Source organism: Schizosaccharomyces pombe, assembly GCF_000002945.2.
Source record: "Schizosaccharomyces pombe strain 972h- genome assembly, chromosome: I".
Taxonomy (NCBI): Eukaryota; Fungi; Ascomycota; class Schizosaccharomycetes; order Schizosaccharomycetales; family Schizosaccharomycetaceae; genus Schizosaccharomyces; species Schizosaccharomyces pombe.
In genome coordinates, this window is record NC_003424.3 from 5,550,078 (window position 1) to 5,565,279 (window position 15,202).

General features: G+C 32.8%; 5 protein-coding genes and 6 long non-coding RNA genes across 11 annotated transcripts, besides 1 other annotated feature; 5 read left to right on the top strand and 6 right to left on the bottom strand.

Annotated features, from left to right (window-relative positions):
* Positions 1 to 2,732: 2,732 nt before the first annotated feature.
* prl107 lies at positions 2,733 to 4,620 on the bottom strand. The gene has a single exon (NR_191358.1). It is a non-coding gene; the product is annotated as a Pdc2-Repressed lncRNA, pdc102-antisense (long non-coding RNA).
* Positions 2,734 to 4,452, top strand: pdc102 (pyruvate decarboxylase; the record flags this gene model as incomplete). The annotated part of the gene is made up of 1 exon (NM_001020457.1): positions 2,734 to 4,452. The coding sequence occupies one exon, from the start codon at positions 2,734 to 2,736 to the stop codon at positions 4,450 to 4,452; it is 1,719 nt and encodes a 572-aa protein (NP_595027.1).
* A 976-nt stretch (positions 4,621 to 5,596) lies between the features above and the next one.
* SPOM_SPAC750.01 (aldo/keto reductase family protein) lies at positions 5,597 to 6,691 on the top strand (the record flags this gene model as incomplete). Its single annotated transcript, NM_001356212.2, has 1 exon — positions 5,597 to 6,691. The coding sequence occupies exon 1, from the start codon at positions 5,714 to 5,716 to the stop codon at positions 6,689 to 6,691; it is 978 nt and encodes a 325-aa protein (NP_001343040.1). The 5' UTR covers positions 5,597 to 5,713.
* Positions 5,732 to 6,091, bottom strand: SPOM_SPNCRNA.4500. The gene has a single exon (NR_193860.1). It is a non-coding gene; the product is annotated as a non-coding RNA (long non-coding RNA).
* A 556-nt stretch (positions 6,692 to 7,247) lies between the features above and the next one.
* SPOM_SPNCRNA.4501 lies at positions 7,248 to 7,696 on the top strand. The gene has a single exon (NR_193861.1). It is a non-coding gene; the product is annotated as a non-coding RNA (long non-coding RNA).
* A 1,092-nt stretch (positions 7,697 to 8,788) lies between these two features.
* Positions 8,789 to 9,014: an LONG TERMINAL REPEAT.
* Positions 9,015 to 10,111: 1,097 nt separating this feature from the next.
* SPOM_SPAC750.02C (transporter) lies at positions 10,112 to 11,569 on the bottom strand (the record flags this gene model as incomplete). The annotated part of the gene is made up of 1 exon (NM_001020458.3): positions 10,112 to 11,569. One exon carries the CDS (start codon positions 11,567 to 11,569, stop codon positions 10,112 to 10,114), a length of 1,458 nt encoding a protein of 485 aa, NP_595028.1.
* A 357-nt stretch (positions 11,570 to 11,926) lies between these two features.
* SPOM_SPNCRNA.4502 lies at positions 11,927 to 13,377 on the top strand. The gene has a single exon (NR_193862.1). It is a non-coding gene; the product is annotated as a non-coding RNA (long non-coding RNA).
* On the bottom strand, positions 11,974 to 12,402 carry SPOM_SPNCRNA.4503. The gene has a single exon (NR_193863.1). It is a non-coding gene; the product is annotated as a non-coding RNA (long non-coding RNA).
* On the bottom strand, positions 12,531 to 12,968 carry SPOM_SPAC750.03C (methyltransferase; the record flags this gene model as incomplete). The annotated part of the gene is made up of 1 exon (NM_001020459.1): positions 12,531 to 12,968. The coding sequence occupies one exon, from the start codon at positions 12,966 to 12,968 to the stop codon at positions 12,531 to 12,533; it is 438 nt and encodes a 145-aa protein (NP_595029.1).
* Positions 13,378 to 14,133: 756 nt separating the features above from the next.
* On the bottom strand, positions 14,134 to 14,574 carry ftm3 (transmembrane helix domain-containing protein; the record flags this gene model as incomplete). Its single annotated transcript, NM_001020460.1, has 1 exon — positions 14,134 to 14,574. The coding sequence occupies one exon, from the start codon at positions 14,572 to 14,574 to the stop codon at positions 14,134 to 14,136; it is 441 nt and encodes a 146-aa protein (NP_595030.1).
* Positions 14,575 to 14,889: 315 nt separating this feature from the next.
* SPOM_SPNCRNA.4504 lies at positions 14,890 to 15,149 on the top strand. Its single transcript, NR_193864.1, has one exon. It is a non-coding gene; the product is annotated as a non-coding RNA (long non-coding RNA).
* Positions 15,150 to 15,202: the final 53 nt, after the last annotated feature.

Below are 15,202 nucleotides of genomic sequence, written 5' to 3' on the forward strand. Positions count from 1 at the left end.
AAGATTGCTTGTTTATATATCTTTTCCATTTCACTATTGAATATGTAATTTGATTTTTCTTCATGTTCATTCACGTAACCATTACAATTCCTTTAGACCAAATGTGTAGCATAAAAAAAAACCTAGATTCATTAACCATCCCTTGTAACCGTTACCTTCCCCAAATAAAATTTAAAAAGCGAACAAATGACGAGAAAGTATTCGATGCCGAAAACATAAAGGTCATTTTGAACTCGCCAGATTGGAACAATGTGGTTTGTAGAAGAATATTGTGATATTAGAATAAATCCCAAAATGTGTATGAGTTGACAGTAAAAAGTCTTGGTTAGAAAGAGTCATGTCGTGCTAAGTAATATTATATTGTCTTTTAGAAGATTATTTTTTTTGTCTGGGAATCTCATTATTTGTCAAATTTACCGTTTTTTCTCTTTTTACTCGGATGCGTCATTTCACCAGTAGAATTGATTAATTCTTGAAGGAAATAACATGATGTTTGAAATACTATGTCTGCGTCACTACAAAAATTGTTAAAATATGTAAACCAGTTTTTACAGTATTGATTTTACGATTTATGGAATAATGTTAAAATGTTTATTTATTTATTCTTTTTGGGTTTGATTCATTACAATTATAAATTTTATAAAGCAGAACTGACTTTAGAATTATTTTGTTTGTACAATAAACTTCATTAAATTTATTCACGCTGGGTGTTTATAATGCTGAGTGTCTCGTTAGGCAGAAAATGATTTCTACGAATAATATTGTTATTAGAGAGTTTGATGTCGCTTAGTTGTAAGCTTGGATTAGTGTCACGAGTAGCAGTTGTTTTAATTGGTGGTTTGGAATCCTCCGTTTGCTACTTATTATGATTATTATCATTATTTATGGAATATTGTCTAAGGAATCCTAATGATTCAACTTTACGATATTTATGAGCTTTTTGCTGGACCGTTAGTTTACCATGTAACTTTTTTTTATGTAAAAAATAAAAATGTCTGGAATCTATTAATGATCTAAAAGTAGATAAAAGTCATTCGAGTACATTACATGTTTTGCATGCCAATATCCCCAACAGAGCTACGATTTTAGACGAAAGTTTACGTCTTACAACATTACAAGTATCATGTTATCTCAGTTGCATCGCGTATGTTGTATAGCAATGTTCATTACAATAAAAAAAAAATTTCCTAAATAGTGTTCGTCTATTGCTAAGTCATTTTAGTGAGTACATGCTTTGTGAATCTTTGTACTTTGTAAGCTAATAATAGCCACTTTTGGAGTTACAGGGAATCCGAAAACTCCTGTGATAACCCATTCCGCTCAAACTGTGTAGTTTTAATATGACGAATCCCAAAAGTAGAAAACAACAACTATATAATTTATTTTTTGTTTGTAGCAACTTAAAAGTGAAACAAACATGAGGCATAACAAATAAAATTGGTTGTAATCATAAAGAAAATAAAGGCTTTTTTGTCTACTACTAACGTTTAATTGACCGTCACTTTGTACATCCATTGCAAAAGTATAGCCCGTTTCTCAAATTCACATATCATTATATCGTAATAATAATATCAAACATTCTTTGCAAGAATATACCGTTATAATGAAAATTTATCGTTAACGGCTTTTTGTTGAATGACGAAAGTTGTCCAAAAAATCACAGCATGGCTTGCACTTTGGTTTTTGCTAACGAATGTATTGATTGAAAAGACTATCAGAGGTTTCTTACTTAAAATCTAAAAGAATAAATGAAAACCACATCGAAAGGAATGTAAAGTGTATATCGGTAAAGATATGTACGCTGTAGGTAGAGGGCTTTGACACGAAGGCATATTCGTTGATTAACCCATTTAGCAGTATAAGGGTCGTTGAAACGAACTAGCATAACTTTCGGAACTTTTTGTCGCTAAAAACTTATTTATAAACTTATTGCATTTTACGTAGCTGTTTACATCGTTACAAGTATCGGTGAAAATAGTGAGTAAGGCTGAGCGAGTGACTTCTGCAGTCTATAGCTGGTGTCACTTGTGGATTATTAAATTTTCTTTGAAGAATTTTAAATATTTACAGCCATTTCATCAACGTTGTTCGTTGTTCCGTGGATGTGTACATGATAATAATTTAAGTAATATAAATAAACAAAATATAAATGACGAACACTTTTATTAAAATCGGGTCTTTTTTAATTTCCCCCCTCCACTACTAATCTTTGCCTTGATGCCCTATAAAGTAAGATTAAATAAAGGTTGTTTATTTCCATAAAGAAATATCATGAGTTGACGAGAAACTAAATATCGTTTATTTGAATCGAACTACAATGAATTCATGCCTCAGGATATCTAAATATTGGTTAGTATGCAATCCTTAACTCTCGGAATAGTTTATACGGTGACGAGCAAACGTATAACTAGTTGATCAAAATTACCTAATTCAAATTTGACACTTGGTTGAATTGAATTTTCACATGATATTTGAAAGTTGTTTAATCAATAATTATTGTTAACGACATTAACGAAAGCAGAATTACGTAGCTATAACTCACTAAATCTAGAAGTACAATGATGTTGTTATGTACGAAAGGTGCTATTGAACACAATATATATATGTCCTACATTGCTTTCACATTTTTACTTGAAACAATCAACATTAGCTGGACATAAAATTTTCTTCTCAAAAGGAAATTAAAATTTGAAGTAACTTGAAAAAGTCAAAGAAGCTATTATAATTATTACTATGAAAGATAATCAGCAAGCAGTTCAGTTACAACAGCCAACAACAATTGGACACTACTTGGCCGTTCGGTTAGCACAAGCTGGCGTAAAGCATCATTTTGTGGTTCCCGGTGACTATAATCTTGGGTTACTTGACAAGCTACAATACAACAATTATCTTGAAGAGGTAAACTGTGCAAATGAGCTTAACTGTGCTTTTGCTGCCGAAGGATATGCACGTGCCAACGGTATCGCTGCGTGTGTTGTTACCTATAGTGTAGGAGCTTTCACCGCGTTTGATGGGATTGGAGGTGCATACGCTGAAGACCTTCCTGTAATTTTGATTAGTGGATCTCCAAACACAAACGATATAGGATCGTCTCATTTATTGCATCATACTTTGGGAACCCATGACTTTAGCTATCAATATGAGATGGCCAAGAAAATTACTTGTGCTGCGGTATCTATTCAAAGGCCGACTGAGGCACCTCGACTAATTGACTATGCAATTAAAATGGCTTTATTGAAAAAGAAGCCTGTTTACATTGAAGTTCCTACGAATGTTGCTTCTCAACCTTGTGCAGCGCCGGGACCAGCCAGCTTGATTACCGAGCCTGAAACCAGCAATCAAGAATATTTGCAAATGGCCGTTGACATTAGCGCCAAAATCGTAAATGGAAAGCAAAAGCCCGTATTGTTGGCCGGACCTAAACTTCGAAGCTTTAAAGCTGAGAGCGCATTCTTGGAGTTGGCGAATTCGTTGAACTGCTCTGTTGCAGTCATGCCAAACGCCAAAAGCTTTTTCCCTGAATCTCATCCAAATTATGCGGGAATTTATTGGGGACAGGCAAGCACACTAGGTGCTGAATCCATTATCAACTGGTCGGATTGTATCATTTGCGCTGGAACAACATTTACTGATTATAGCTCAAATGGATGGACTTCGCTACCACCGAAGGCCAATGTGTTACATGTTGATGTTGATCGTGTAACTGTTTCTGATGCCGAATTTGGTGGAGTTTTGTTAAGGGATTTCCTTCATGAACTAGCAAAAAAGGTGAAAGCAAACAATGCAAGTGTTGTTGAGTACAAACGTATACGGCCAGAATCACTTGAAATACCTATGGAAAACCCCAAGGCTGCACTCAATCGAAAAGAGATTATTCGCCAGGTTCAAAACCTCGTTAATCAGGAAACAACTCTATTCGTTGATACTGGTGATTCTTGGTTTGGAGGAATGAGAATAACTCTGCCAGAAAAAGCGAGATTTGAAATAGAAATGCAATGGGGTCACATTGGATGGTCCGTGCCATCTGCATTTGGATACGCTATCGGAGCACCTAAGCGCAATGTGGTAGTTTTCGTTGGAGATGGATCATTTCAAGAAACTGTACAAGAAGTGTCGCAAATGGTTCGACTAAATTTACCAATCATCATGTTTTTAATCAACAACAGAGGATATACTATTGAAGTTGAAATTCACGATGGTCCTTATAACCGTATTAAAAACTGGGATTATGCAGCAATTGTTGAAGCATTCAATGCTGGAGAAGGTCATGCCAAAGGATTCCGTGTTGGAAATGGACATGAGCTAGCTGAAGCAATTCGACAAGCTAAAGAAAATTCCCAAGGGCCAACCCTCATTGAGTGCAATATTGACCAAGACGACTGTAGTAAAGAACTAATCAACTGGGGTCATAACGTTGGAGCAGCTAACGGAAAGCCACCTGCTAAAGAGTAAAAGATTGCACAAACCTTTCCACCTTTTCAGCAATTGCTTATGCATTTGCATACTTTTAATATAGATACCTTGGTAGAAATTTGAATACAACGAAATGATTATATAAAGAGAGAAAATAATTTATTCTCTTATCTTATTATTTTCCAATGAAATAAGCTTAATTTCACTTTTATTCGTGATTATTACAGATGTGGGATGAACTTAAAAATAAGATACGAAATAAAAAATAAAAATAAAAAAGGTATTGAAATGAACATATTGTTAAGTGAAAACCTAAACATTTATTTTTTTTTTGCATTGTTTTAAAAAAAAAGTGGTCCATTTATTGTTTGCTAATGTAAATAAATTTAATCCTTTCCGATTGTAGTTCATAAAAAATCATATACCCCAATTGCAAAATCCTCATGATCAGTATTTGATTATGTATGCATTGTAATTTAAGCTCACTCAATAATTTCGTGAAACATTTTTTTGTTGAAGACACTTTCTCGCGAACAGCAACTTCCTAAACACCAACGCACAAGGATTTGAGTGTCATAAGCAATTTATAAACATTTTTGTTTTCAAAACGTGATAATTAAAATTACGATTGACTGATTTTTTTGGTTCTTTTACTTCATTTCCAGTTCTAATTCTATTAATACTGATTATATCGATGGATTTCTACCTAGAGTATTCATTCATCAAGTTTAAAAAGTTAAATAACAATTTTTGATAGCCCGCGTATTTGCATTCGTCAGAGAAAAGAAAGTGTATATTTAAAAAAAAAAAAAAGGATTGTAAATCTATATTTATACAAATTAACGAATACACAATCAAATTTACAAATTCCAATGTTTCTCAGTCTCATAATTGCTTTCCGAACCTAAGCAAGCTTGAACAGTTTCTTTTATCACCTACACAGTTTTTAAATATTTAAAAGTAATTAAGATGTTCGTGATTGTATTTGCAATTTAGCATACTATCTTTTAGGAAATAAAAGTTGTTAGTAAGCAGAAAACTTAACAATACCTGCTACTTATATTGTGGCTTGATAATGCTAAATGTTCCTTTAATCTCTTAATATTTCGAACGAATATGCTTAGTAAGCAAAATGTACCACCTGACAACTATAAATGAAAGCTATATACAAGTTCATAAGGTTGCTTATTGCTTCTCGCGTTTTTGTTAAAGATTAAAAAGAATATCTTCATTATCACCAGAATTATATGGTTACTTAGGAAATTCTGGACTCAAAGTTTCCAAAATTATTCTAGGATGCATGAGTTTTGGTAAAAAAGAATATTGGGAAGACTGGGTGCTTGAAGAAGAAGATGAGGTTTTCAAAATAATGAAGGCTGCTTACGATGCTGGAATTCGTACATTTGACACAGCAAACATTTATTCAGCTGGGGTGTCAGAAGAATTGGTTGGAAAGTTTATACGTAAATACGAGATTCCTCGTAGCAGCATAGTTATTATGTCGAAATGCTTTTCCCCAGTCAGAAAAGATTTGATTAAATTATATATGGATCTATCAAGCCGCGGTGTTCAACTTCATGATTCCCCAGAACTTGCAAACCAATGTGGTCTTTCTCGAAAACATATTTTTGATGCAGTACAGGATTCAGTAAAGAGATTGGGAACGTATATTGATGTTTTACAAATCCATCGTTATGACCCTCATGTTTCAGCTGAAGAAGTAATGCGTGCATTGAACGATGTCGTTGAGTCTGGAAAGGTTAGATACATTGGAGCTAGCACAATGAGATACTACCAGTTTATCGAATTACAAAACACAGCCGAGAAACATGGTTGGCACAAGTTCATATCGATGCAGAACTATCATAACTTACTATATCGTGAAGAAGAGAGAGAAATGATCCCATATTGTCAAAAGACAGGGGTCGGATTGATTCCTTGGTCTCCTTTAGCTAGGGGTCTTTTGACAAGATCCATTGACGCAAATGAAGAAACTATTAGATCCAAGACAGACTTGTATACGAGGGCTTTGGAATTTGGGGCGGGTTACAAAGCAATATTGAGTCGTGTGGAAGAGTTGGCAAAGAAGTATAACGTCTCCATGGCTACCTTAGCTACAGCTTGGTCGCTACATAAAGGTGATTACCCAATTGTTGGTATTTCTAAAGTGGAGAGACTCCAAGACGCTTTAGCTTCTGTTACACTTAAACTAAATGAAGAAGATATAAAATATCTTGAGGAGCCATACTGCCCAGTTCCTATCCAAGGGGAAATATAAATTTGTGATTTGAGAAGCGTAGTTACTCGTTCTAAATTACATATGAATTTTGATTATGCATGATTTCGAAGAAATCAACTAGATTTCTTTTCAAATTTCTTTTATTTTTGTATAAATGACTAATTCTTTTATGAAGCTTGGAAGATACGAAAGCGTAACAATTTCTTAAGCAATCAATATTAAAACAATTTTGGTCACTTATTTTGTCGGATTATATCTAATATCGCTCACGGGATATTTAATAATCTGTTTTCTTGAATGCTATGTGGATTCTGTATTTATCTAAAACTCCTTTAGTTTTAATTCGCTTGATAGCCATAAAATGTGTTTAGTTGCTTACTAGCGAGTTGATGCAACGTTCATTTGCGTAACTTGCGTTGCACGATGCACCGAATTAATTTTGAAAGTCCAAAAAGCCTAATTTGATGAGTAACAGAATGACTTGTTTGCACAAAATTCATTATTGTAAGCAACATATTATCAGTAAATGGTTAAATACAATTGTAATTTTGGAGCCTATTTTTTTTTTTTTTTTTTTTTTTTTTTTTTTTTTAAATATCAAGTAGACTTAAAATACAATAAACTCAGCTTAAATGAAAAGTTTTCTACAATTAGCTGAACCCTTATAAAAAGTCTTTATGGTTGCATAGTTATGTTGATCAAAAAGCTCAGAGTTTTCGTTTATATAAGACCCGTAATAAATAATTTATGAAAAATGGTTGACGAATAGATTGTTAATGCTAACCTTGCAGCCGAAACCTTGTACTGTAGTAAGTTGATTTGTGCAACACCGCTTTTTTGAAAATAAAAGTCAAAAAGTTAAAAAAGGTTTTAAAAAATTGCCGTATTGTCCAGTACAATAAAATGTAAAACAACCCTGTATGTTTACTCATAAATTATTTTCCCTACCTTTGTTATATTTTTGTGTATTTGAAAAAACTGAAGGCTAGCTTTAATCCTACGTTGGTCAGACGAGTTCTGAAATGAGGTCAAAGAGTTCGACATTCTTACTGCCTTTACACAGTCTATCTTTTTACATATATTCGCTTTGATGCCAATTATTGAAGCCATTAAAAGCGGCACCAAATTGGTACAAAGGTTGAAACATCTAATAAATTTTTTATCATTAATAATTTTTATTACTGTAAGAAAAATAAAGTAAATTTAACAGTCTGTCAAAGCACGAATAATCAGACTGAACCAACAGGTTTGGAATTTTTTTTTTTGGCGTACAAAACTGTAAAAAAAGATCAAAAAAAAGCAGCTATATTAAAAATTCTAGACATTGAAATAATCAAATTTTAATATTAAGGACGGAATCCTGGACTGGATAGCACCATAAAATATCCAAACGTAATTTTTCAATGAATAAAATCATAAAATTTTACTATCAATAAGGTAAAAGAAACAGAAATTTCATTTTAAAAAATCAATTTTGGCATCATCAAAACATACTCAAATCCGACGGGACAAAGTTGGATTTTATAAGAACTAGTCTGATTCAACAGATTTTGTGTACCTCCCATACCATTTTTATAATGTTAAAGATTGAAAAATGAAACTATACCATAGAAAGAATCTTTTTTTGAATAATCCCAAGTAAGATAATCTGGCAGGCAAGCTGTTTATTTTACATGCTTACTTATTGCTACAAAGACAAGAAAATTTCCAAATTCTTAAGCTCAGATGTCTATCTTAAAAGGATTTGGATCGATTGCTCCAATGTAAACATACTCTCCGAACCGACTATTGACCATACTACAAGGATTTGAAGCTTCAACTAGTAAAGCACACAGTCCAAATATACCCATGGGTGCAAGAACCATTAGTCCATGTATATAGACCTGTTAATACCTATTTACCGCACAAACATTTTTTAAATATTAATAAAAAAAAATGAAAAATTGAATAAATATTTAGATTAAATCTTATACAAAGAAAATATTAAATAATATAATAGTGCATTTGAATATTGTTTATTTTTTTTATTTAGTATTATTTTCCAAGTTTAATTTATATTTTTCTTACTTTTATAAAGATATTTGGTACATGTACATCGTTGTCTTATGCAGCAAATAGGAAGGAAAAAGCACAAATTTAGCAATGTAAAGATTGTGCTACTGCACAGTGCCTTAATGTTTGAGAATAGATATTTATTAAATTGTTACCTATCACCGAAGTAGCTTATTACTGAACTAACGAACGAGGTTTGGTTCTTCCCAATTTATAGCATTTATAACTTTTACTAGTATGGTTCTTAAGTATACCATTGAAAGAAATCTTCTAAATGTGCATCTATTAAACCAATTTGAATGTTACAGGTTGCTTGAAAAAACTTGTATATCAGTATGTTAACGACGAGCTTTTCTTTCTTATTTAGACGTTGAGTCACAGAAAATTGTTAATGTTTTCAATTGAAAATGCATATCTTTTGAATTATTCTCTTGAGAAAATGCAATAAAATGGAGAGATTTCGTTCTTCGTTTTAGATAATAAAGATAGAAGTAGCGTGGGGGGGGGGGGTAAAAGAGCGATTAGACTATCGTCACTTCGAGCTCAAATTAGTAGCGTATATTTATGGGGGTATATTTTATTCCTTTTTTTTTTTTTTTTTATTTTAAACTTATACTAAACATATTTTCTAACAAATAACGGAATTCATAAGTATTTTGATTTTGTTTATGTGTTTTTCGCTTTTTATTGTGTTTTAATGGTAAGGAAAAGTTATAGCATACTTCATTTTACTAGTGAAAAAAGCACAACAGGAAATCTTTATAAGTTAGCGACAAACAGTTACTCGGCTTCCAAGCGGTTGCAAATCATTCGTAGTAGATCGACAATCTTGGAATGAGTCTATCAAACAAATCCGCGCTAGGCAGTACGCTAAAATGAACAGCAACACATTTGATTTTACCGAGTATTGAGTATTCTCATCGTCGTTATAACCATTAACGGATTTGTACGTTTTGTTTATCTTCACAGAGCCAAGAGATCAAAAGAAGGACTGAGGTGCGTTAAGTACGGTCCAACATGTAATTATGTTCTTTGTCACAAATTAGAGCCACAGATCCTAAAAGTCTAAAATACGAGACAAGGTATGATTTTTCAAACTGTCCCTAGAATAAGAGTTGATCAGCCAAAATTATTGTGCAAGATGAAGCTGTAAGGCTAACTAAAGACTAATGATTCTATAAATAGAAAACATAAAACATAATGCTGAATAAAATGTTATAAGCTACTGAGCTCAAGTCGCTTTTAAGGTTTATAATAGTTTCATTGAATCAAGTTTGTCATAACGAAATAGCGTATTGCTTCATAAATAAAATTTTTTGTTAATACCGGTGTTTTTTAATCAGCTCGGCACGTTCCAAGTACTCTGAAAATGTGTGTGAAAATCCTCACTTTGATCAGTTAAATCAACTAGTATTTTGAGGGGTCAAATGGTCGTAGATTTCTAATTTGTTTTCCATACTTGAATAAGATTGGAAGACTACAGCCACAAGCTAATAAAATAAAGGCAAGTAAAGTACACCCCCATCCGTAGTTCAGTCGACGAAATAGACTTTCAGCAAATAATGGAAAGATGGCTCCTAATAATAGTTGAAATATTTTTACACCCGCTGACGCACTGGCTGAGTAAATTCCATATGAATCTACCACATACATGTTTAAGGGATTGGAAGTCATAATGTACCCACCACCCATAATGGCTGATCCAATTGTTGGCACAAACCAAAAAATCTTATATCTTGCAGTCCAACCGAAAAGTAAAATTCCTATTTCAAAAAGTGTGATTCCAATAAAACCCATAGGAAGTCGAAATTCAGGTTCACCTTCACCACCATTTCGCTTTACCAGATATGAATAAAACTTTTGGTTGATAGGCATGGCAATGAAAACTGCTGAAAAAAGTCCAAGGGTAATGGATATGTACATCAAACCACTAATCCCAGGACTGAAATCATATGAAGATTTCCAAACTTCGGAAAAAGCTATAAGCACCAAGTTTATCATTCCATATATAGAACCAATGGTACAGGCTACACATATTAAAATGGGTTGGGAAAGTAAAATAGAAATTGGCTTTTTCATACTCAATAAAATTAACAATTTTATAAGCAGTTGCTTACCTGTGAGACGCAACGCTACTGGTTCATTTTCTCCTATTTCGCCGTATTTTTCAAATTTCTTGCGATTGAGAACAGGGGGATATGTTTCCTTTAGTAATAAAAAGGCCCAAAATAAATTGAACCCTGATAAAATTAATAGAATCCAAAACTCCCATTGCCAACCAATTGAACTTTGGCTAATAAACCCAGAAATTATAGGCGCAATTCCTGGTCCAATCGAGAGAACGGTAAAATAAATCACCATATATTTTCCTCGATCTTTTTTTTCAAACAGATCAGCCAGTGAGCCAGATCCATTTGATAAACCAACGGATCCGAAAAGTCCAGAAAAAAAACGAAATACTAAAAACATTGCCAAATTTACTGACAGAGCAATGGGAATCTGAAGAAGTGCAAATACGCTATAACCAATTAAATATATAGGTCTTCTTCCAAACTGTTCACTAAGTGGAGCAAATATTAAATTTCCAAATAATATCCCTAATGTATAAAGTGTGGCTCCTAGAGTGACCAAGGTTCGCGAAGCATGAAATTGCTCTGCAATATTGGAAATACTTGGCGCAAAGACACTATCACCGTATTGATTCAAAAAAGTCATTGATGAAATAACAATGACATTTCGTACCTTTAAACGAATAGGCCATGTTTTAGGGTTATATTTGTCTGGACAGTTTGTCTCTAGAGGGGTTGATGGCACGTGTTTTATGGAACTTGAATCGCATTTTTTTAAAATTGACTCTTCTTTCATATAAAACACAGAAATTTGTTTGAAAAAAAAAATGAAAATCTTCTAGCGATTATTCAAGTAATTACGTAGATTGATTAAGCAATACTAAAGGTCGTTTCCACTATAGTATTCCTATACAACAAAAAATCACCAAAAGTTATTTGAAAGTAGTAGGCTTGAGGTTCTAAATTAAAAGCAATTTTCTTTTTTGGTTACTTTTGTATGGTCCGGTTAAAATATAAAATTAATGCACAAAATACTTAACTTATGTATATAATCTCAGTTACGCGGAAAATACATGCAATAAGTTTTCCGCGGTGCACGCTTCACCGCGGAGCATTCTAAGTAAGCACGATAGCAAGTTATAAATTACAGGCATGGAAAGTATACTCAATTTATTTTAATAGACTTTTTTCCAAGTTCTTTTATACAATTCTGCTATTTTGTCCTATAGATCGCCTCAACGAACACTCACTACAGAAGAATTCTTTAGACTTGCACGATCCCATCCATCATGGATCCATCCTGCTGATTCAGCAAATGACCACCTCACACCTGCTTTCTTTGACATTTATATTCGATCCATAACTTTCTAACCATTAATATAATGCTGAATTCATGAATGTTAACAATCGATTTCTAATAAGAACAGCCAATCTATTAAAATTAAAAGCTCTGGTCAGTTTAATGGATTTTCGCTAGTGCATCATAGCCTTGATATTTCTAAGGTTTCCATTGGTTGTAAGTTTCTTTCAACTCTTCGTAAAGAACAGTTGTTAGCTAGCTAATTGAGTGTCTGAATTTTTTTTTTTTGTTAATGGGTTCTTAAAATTGATGTGCATGTCCATTCATTTTTATATATTTTATGTACATGAACTATTTACAACGCATTTTGGCAAACCATGTGTAAACATTTATTTTTCTAGTTAGGGGAAGATGAAGCAGGACTTTTCTTCTTTAATGTCTTCAATCTTCCAATAGTTTATAAAGAAAGCTTTTTGACATTGTTTCTTTTTAAAGCGAGGGAATACCTTTTATGGCCCTGCCACCGTCTATAACGTGATTTGTTTGTTTCGCTAAACGCTCTTAGGAAAACGGAGCTATCAGAGTGACATATATGACTTAACGAAGCTGTGTATGGCTCATGATCACTATTTAGAATTGAATGAAAACAACCAATGTCAATCACAGTGTCGAAATGCCCCTTGAATTCATTTAATCTTGAAAAATCGCGTTGATTAAAGTTGACATTACTTTTTTCACTAGATGTTTTATCGATTGCTTTAGAAATAGCCCTTTCGGAAATATCAATACCCACGACTTTATATCCAAGACTGGCTAAATATCTAGCATTTCTATTTGGCTCACAACCGGCATCTAATACATTCTCATGTAATTTCCCCAGTTGTAAAAGATTCATGATCTATTCGTCTGGTTTCTCATTATCAAATGGTGTTGCGGGATCTTCATACATATTTTCCCAACTATTTTTTACTTCAGAGATATATTTCTTCATTGTTCTTAATGATATATAAAAAATGGTGAAATATTTATTTATTGCCCCATCATGTTTATTTTTATATCCTTCTTTCTCTGTCAGGAAATCTATTTCCGAGCTGACGATAAAAAAACATGTTGCAAGTCGCCGAAACTACCTCGGCTTTTATTACTATGTCCGAAAAGTGCGCGAAATATTGGAATGGCTTGTAAATTATGCATTTAATCAAATAAAGTGATAGTAAGCGCAAAGTGTATGACTCAATGAAAATCGGGTGTATCAACTACTCAGTTGTTTACCATACAATGTATTGTAAATTATGGGTAGTGTCGTCGCTATTACATTTAAAAAATATATTATATTGAAGGTATCTAATAAGAAGTAAATGTTTTTCTGTGTAATAATAGTGAATTCTTCTCATCAGAAATATAAACGAACTGATTTTTCGTCACCTTATTAGGTTATACAAAGTCATAACAATGCAAAACCAAAGCGGATAGCATATCAAACTAAGAATATGACTTGCTATTAAAAATTAGTTTCGCTTGAGTTTTATTTTAAGAGTAGTAATAGTCAGAATTTATTGTGCTGATACACTTCAACTTACTTGATTAATAATTGAAAAAGAGAAATTTACAATTGAAATTGAAATGGATGGATTTGAAACAAACCATTCGTCAACATCACCGCTACTTTAAAAATGCTACTGTACTTGCGAGTATAACTACACAAAAGTACATATTTAAGCGATTGCATCAAGTAATGTCATATATAGAAATACAATAATATAAACGGAGCACAAACTGAACCTCGTTCTTGATATATCAAGTCTTCTTTATTGTACCATAATGTTGTATGTCGTTGTGCTATATTTTTTTGTAAGTTACAATCATACTGATTGGCATAGCTTCTGCTTTTAACTTAACGGTGATCAAGCCATATTTGATCAGGTTAGGCAGAATTCCAATGATTGCATTAGAAGGTTTAGATCTTCAAGTCAATTTTACGATTACAAGCAAAGGAGAAATAGCAATCAAGCCAGTATCGAATACTCATTACACGTATATAGCAAGATACTATGGAATTGTTATCGTGATATGAATCTTGATGGTGGATTATTATAGCCCTGGTGCAGATCACTAATATCGGTTTTCGAGTAAGAATGATTCTTGCTTTCTGACCTAGTGACTTTCTCAATAGAGAAAAGTATAATGACTTGAAATTTAGAAAACGTTCTAATGGAGTTAATGGAGTGAGTTCTAATGAAACGAGGAAAAAATTTGTTATGATATACTACGACGCATCCAAATGTAAAGGATCGGAATTTAGATGAAGCCGATGGTACTTCCGAGTAAATGTACCAACAATATAATAAATAAATCAGCAATTTTACTGCTAGACAATATTTCACTGTGAGGCTTAGTCTTGGTATAAATAGAGGGACTCTGTCAAAACAAATATTTTGAACTAGACTCGAATTCTTCATAATTCTATTCACTTGAGTGTTTATTTTTTTTAACAATGCCATTACATTTACGAGATATGTGGATATCCACTGACGATTATAAGGATGTTTTACTTACGTGTCCTGTGTGGTATGAAATTAGTGAAAGAGAATTAAATCATGCTGTTTGGGGACAATATTAAAATGGTGAAGTTATAATGAAACAGTTGTTGGAAGCGATTAGTTTCAAAAATTAGCGACTCGTATTTTGTTTATTATTATTATTATTATTTCTTTTTTTTTTATTCGCTGTTTTAAAATTGTTTCCAGCAATCTTCTTCCTATTCTCTTTTTATCCGTTTGACAACACATTTTGCTAATGCTTTTTTTTTTTTTTTAGTTCAAAGAAGACTGGTACGAGAAATAAACAAGTTGAGTAGTTTCGAAAGCAATTGGCTCTTTCTTTTTTTTTTTAAACTTGTCTTATTAATGTTAACATAACATTTTGTTTTTAGTCCGAGTATGTCGTCAGTTGAAAACCGTAACGGTTCTCATTGTGCCTGTTCTTCCGGTTTATACGAATAAGGTAAGAACATTCAAGAAAGCGTTTGATATGAAGTCTGTTCCATTATTGCTCTTAGTGCCTGACAAACGTTGTTAGTCTGTTTTGAGTTTACAAGTTTGTTAAGCTAATAGCCATTCATTGATCTTC